This window comes from Poecilia formosa, unplaced genomic scaffold (genome assembly GCF_000485575.1).
Source record: "Poecilia formosa unplaced genomic scaffold, Poecilia_formosa-5.1.2 Scaffold700, whole genome shotgun sequence".
NCBI lineage: Eukaryota > Metazoa > Chordata > Actinopteri > Cyprinodontiformes > Poeciliidae > Poecilia > Poecilia formosa.
This window is the reverse complement of record NW_006800639.1, coordinates 53,156-58,655: the sequence shown is the minus strand read 5'-3', so window position 1 is coordinate 58,655 and position 5,500 is coordinate 53,156. Positions and strand designations below refer to the sequence as shown.

General features: G+C 38.7%; 1 protein-coding gene across 1 annotated transcript in view; it reads right to left on the bottom strand.

Annotated features, from left to right (window-relative positions):
• Positions 1–251: 251 nt before the first annotated feature.
• LOC103130957 (contactin-associated protein-like 2) overlaps positions 252–5,500 on the bottom strand; it is a gene marked incomplete at its 5' end in the record, with an annotated part of 58,147 nt that continues 52,898 nt past the window's right edge. The window contains one exon of the mRNA XM_007542490.2: positions 252–1,490. Within this exon, the coding sequence (XP_007542552.1) occupies positions 1,291–1,490 (200 nt within the window). The remainder of the gene's footprint in view (positions 1,491–5,500) is intronic.

Sequence of the window (5,500 nt, the reverse complement as noted above, 5' to 3'; positions counted from 1 at the left end):
AGGATGAAGAAAGACAACATTTAGATAAGTGGATATGGAATAAAGAAAAATATGTCTGTAAATATAAGACTTTTTGTGGAAAATCTGGAAATGCACATGCTGTATGCATCTGATCACATAGAAGAGTCCAATGTTACTTATAAGTACAATAACGTTTTGAATTTGACCATTTTCATCTTAAACCAGCAGTGCCTTCTCAGGGGTTTTTTCTACACAGTTAAACAAGAAAACCAGTCAACCAAATTTACAAGTACGTTTTGGATTGTTTTTATCCATGTAACATGAAGAAAACTATGTGGTTCTACAGTGGCTCATAAAGAAAAAATATAGGGCAAGTCAGTGTCAAACAGCATACAAGAAAACGAATAAATACAAAATGCATTACAATCAAATGTCCAGAGTTAAGGTGGAGCTAAACATGTAACTAATAAACATTCCTTTGCAATAACTTATTAAATATCTGGTTTCAAGAGACTGATGCTATACGAGTCCTTTTAAAATAATTCCAAAAGAATTATCTGACCAACTTAAAACATAGTCCAGTCAGGGGTTTTCATGTATCTTAAGAAGTAAATGTAGTGTGGAAACATAAGAAAAATACAAAAATACCTAAACATAAGAACCTGTTTGGACTAATTGGCCCGTTTGGATTTTAAAACCAACAACTAGAAGAGTCAATGCTGTCTATCATGTAAAATGCAGCCTTATTGTGTTTCATCAGCTGTACTTACAGACCGGCCAGAACGTACACATCCAGGGTTCAATCAAAGCCCAGGCCACAAATCTTTAAAATATGGTAAAAACAGATACAATTTAAATAATGGCTACAATTATGGATGTTTTGTGGCATAATGATGGATACAATGTGTCACATTTTATGGAGATCAAATATAAACAGAAAAATACATATAAATAAGTCTAAATAAATAAAGCTAATAAAAATAATATTGACACTTAATAGAAAATTTATTTCAGAATGGTAAAAAACAAAACTGATATGTTCTAAGACAATTTCATTCTATGATTTTATGGCACAATCCTGTGAAGCGTTTTACTTTGTTGCATTGTCCATTTAGGAGAAACCATTGTAAAATAACTTGTGGTGTGCTTTGTGCCATAATACTATCTCTCTCTACATCTGTCCACAAAAGTTGCTTTTTTTAAAATAATGACTCATACATGCTTAAGGTTCCACAGTTTGCCACTTCCTAAATACTCCCAAAGCTTGGAAAAAAAATAAAAAAAATCGACCCATGTCCATGAGTGACGTTTTCAAGGCTTTTCCAGACTTCAGATGAACCACTCCTTCTTGCTCTCATCAATAGTTTCAGTGAAGGCCGGGTCATTGACAATAATGGCTGCATCAGCACAGTTTGCTGAGTCTGCTCCCTTGGCCTCATTAGTGTGGTATGAGCCCTTGTGACGAAACATGTGGCGAATCACGAACACCATGAAGCACAGCACTGTCAAGATGACCAGGGAGATAATACCTGAAAGAAACAAAACAAAAGGTATGCTTAGGAGGTCCAAACTGAAAGATGACAAGAAGTACAGAAAGACAGAGAGTGAAGATATTGATGAAATACACACGGCCTAGTGCAGCAAGTTGATTTTGTTATTATTATGAACATTCTCAAATCTTGTGGTGGAACATCTTTTATTTTTACTGGTACTATTTGTCTACTAATTTCCTTTCATCATCCATCACTAATTTCCTTATTTTTGTTACTAAGTTGGTAGTTCCGGGTGTTTCTTGTTGCACGGGGGCAGTAATTAGTGTAAATAATTACACTAATTATTGTATCCACTGTGTCCAGTAATTTGTGTCTCCTGTTGCTGTTTTAAAGGGTTTGTTCTTAAATAGTTCATGCCAAATTAATGTCTGGTACTGCACTGCTTGGATACAATGCTTTGTTCATATTTTATTTTATTAGGCCCAATCAACACAGTGCTGTGAAGGCCTATTTTAATCTCAGGTTTTCTTATTATTTTTCTGTCAAATTCCAGGGCTTTTTGGAGGCTTTAACATATTCAAAAACTCACCAAACTTCACCCAAAATTGTCCCTCAACTAAAGTTTTCAGATTCTAGTGGAATCGAAAGTGAGCGTGGCCGAACTGCTGTACAGTGCCCCCTAACGTGAGATAAGACAAACTGTAGGTCGTAGAGATCTGAAATTTGGTATGTAGGTAGATAACCTCAAATCAAGAAAAAAAGTCCTGTACTCCCTAAAATGTACAGGGAGGCAAGCCTGGGGTCTTTTTGCATGGAGTTTGCATGTTCTCCCTGTGCATGGTGGGTTCTCTCTGGGTACTCCGGTTTCCTCCCACAGTCCAAAAACATGACTGTTAGGTTAATTGGCCTCTCTAAATTGTCCCTAGGTGTGAGTGTGTGTGTGCATGGTTCTTTGTCCTGCTGTCTCTGTGTTGCCCTGCGACAGACTGGCGACCTGTCCAGGGTGTACCCTGCCTCTTGCGTTGCCTCTTGCCTATCTCCAGCTTACGTTAGCTGGAGATAGGCACCAGCAACCCTCCTGACCCCATAAAGGGACAATGGTGTACAGAAAATGGATGGATGGATAGTCTGACTACTGGATTTGAAAAAGCAACGCGTTAGATTACTTGTTACTGGAAAAAGTGGTCTGACGTTACTTAGTAACACATTACTGACATCACTGCTCATCAGAGATACTTGAGTGTATCTGGTGAGATACTCGGTCTAATAAATTTGTTTTGTAAATTCTAAATTGTAAAATCTAAAGTAGTAAAGGAATCAATTAAATTCCCGAATAAATTTAACCAGGGCCTGCTAAAGTGCACCCATTGATTTGTACGTTAGCGTTGTGATGCTAAACCAGGAACACGTCTGTGAAGGCCTGACGTGCTCGTCCAAACTGGACAAGCCAGTCCTGGTGAAAGCAAGGGCACATCTGTGCAGGCTGGACTGAGGGTGCCCTGGTTCACCGCCACAGTGCAATGGTTGATGCTCAGCCTGGGCAATATACCTACAAAGTTGTTGTGTGAACCTTTCCAGGTAAGTGTGCTGTTAATTCCTTGGACTGACGACTATCAACTTCGCACATCTGGTTCTTACTCACGGTGCAAAATAAAAAAGACAGTGGAGAAATGTTTTTTCTAGCAAATTTTCAACCTTCATACTCAGGACTTTAATTCACATTTTGTTTGAGAGCTGAAGAAGGGGTCTTTATAGAGGAAAAGGCACTCATAAAGATGAAGAAAAATCTTTACAGAGGAATAGAGACTCACAGATATTTGTTTGGCTTGGAAACAAAAATCTTTATAGAGGAAAGCAGAACCACTGGTTTCTAGGATGAGTCCTAGTGAAAGTCCTTATTGGTAAATAAGGTAGAATTTTGCTAGAGCAATGTTTCTCAACCTTTTTTGGGCCCTATGCACTATCCAGGACCCTTACTGCCCCCCATCAAATAATTTGTAGGCTACTTTCCACTGAATATTATTTTATTATTAATATTACTATCACTATTGTTGATGTTTTGATTTTTATGGTTGTTTCTGGAATTATCGTCAAAAATAATTTTCCAGAGAACAAAAAAGCCATGGGAATAGAAATTATTTTTACAGGCGTCTAAGAAAAATGCAATGAATGGATATTCAACTTAAAATCGGCAGCCAGAGTGGAAAAAATATTCTTGTTCAGTGCCATTTTCTAGTTGTTAAATATTGCACAAAATGACCAGATAAAAGATGTACAATGCCAGTTAAACTTTGAACTATTTGCAAAAAGACTGAGCTCTGAAACATTAAAACGTGGATAGAACTCCAACTTTGTCAATTATAGCTCTTCTTCTCTCCAATATTTCTATGAGTTTCTGGTGGTGCAGCTCTGTGCTGCACTCTGTTGTCCCAGGAGAATGGGACATCAGAGTATCATCCATAAAATTTCACCCACATGGCATTTACTGCGTAAACCAGAGCTTTCAGTGGAAAAACAAAAGTTCCAGATCCTTTCAAAGCCATATAAATATGGGATAGAAACATGGATTATATCTTTATATAGAGCTGTCTATTGATTTATAGATTACTATTTTACTGGACAGAAATTACACAGAACAAAGCTGGTTCTTAGTCAAATCCTAATGAGTCAAACTGAAAGTGTCATAGAGTCACTGAACACCATCATGACATTAACACTGACATGCCTCCTGGACGCCTCCCTAGTGAGGTATTCCAGGCACATCCCACTGGTAGGAGGCCCCTGGGATGACCCAGGACACGCTGGAGGGACGATGTTTCTTGGCTGGCCTGGAAACGCCTTGGGGTTCCCCCGGAGGAGCTGGAAGAAGTGGCTGGGGAGAGGGAAGTCTGGGCCTCCCTTCTGAAGCTGCTGCCCCCGCGATCCGATAAGTGTATGAAAATGGATGGATGGATATAAGTGATAAGTTCCTTACTGTTATTGTCTGTAAAATATATTTCATCTTAGTACTAGTCCCAACAAATCCACCCATGGTACTTTAACAATATTATTTTACCTTTTATCTGAAAACAATGACTGTTTATTCTTGCCATACAGTCCTCTCTGTTAATTATAGTTTGAAAGGTCTTGCCATACCATTTTATTCCTCTGTATTTACTTTACTTTCTTAGTATATTCTTACATTTTGTTCTTCATTTCCTTTTAGTTTTCTTTGATTAGTATTATACTCTCTTGGCTTATTGCTGTCTTCTTTAGTTTCTTTCCTGTTGCTAGTTTTATTTTATTGTTTGTATTGACGCCCACCACCAGTAATTTACCTGCTGCGCCGCCTAATCATCATGTGTTTCACCTGATTTGCCAATCATATTGATTTTTCACTGTTCAGCGCTGAATTCTCTGATCCTGATTCACATCTAGTTTGTTGCTCCGTTCTATGTCCTGGTTCTCCTGTTTCAGAGTTTTGCAATGTGCGGGTCTTTTTTTCCCCCTTTTCCCCATATGGTGCGGAGCGGTCGGGAAGTGCGTATCGGTGAAGAAAATCAGTCGTAAACCTTTTAGCCATAGACATGAATACGCAAACCCCTCATGGAGCGCTGAGTCGTACGTAACAGCGTCTGCCATCTTCTATGTGGCAGCAGAGCGATCGGAGCTCCTTAAGTCCTGTGCTGTGTGGACTTATTTTAACCGTTTTACGAAACAAACTGGATTCACTGGCATTACCTTTCACAGGTAAGGATGAAAGATCAGAATTACTTGACTTTACAGCCGGAAATTTGCTTCTATCGAGAAATATTTCCTATGTAACTTAATTGGACCGAAGTAACCACTGATTGTTAGCGTAGCAGCTAACGTTTTCATACTGTTTTCTAATGAGTAGAGCTGATGAGAAACCGCTGTTAGAGGAGAAATTCATTAGAAACCAGATGATTTAGTGAGAAAGATCAGTCAGGATCAGAGCTGGAGCTGCTGTTCTTCAGTCTCTGTTTCCCAGCTCAGCTTCACCATGTCGGTATTTAGCTATAAAGATGCTACGAGTCAGAGCCCAA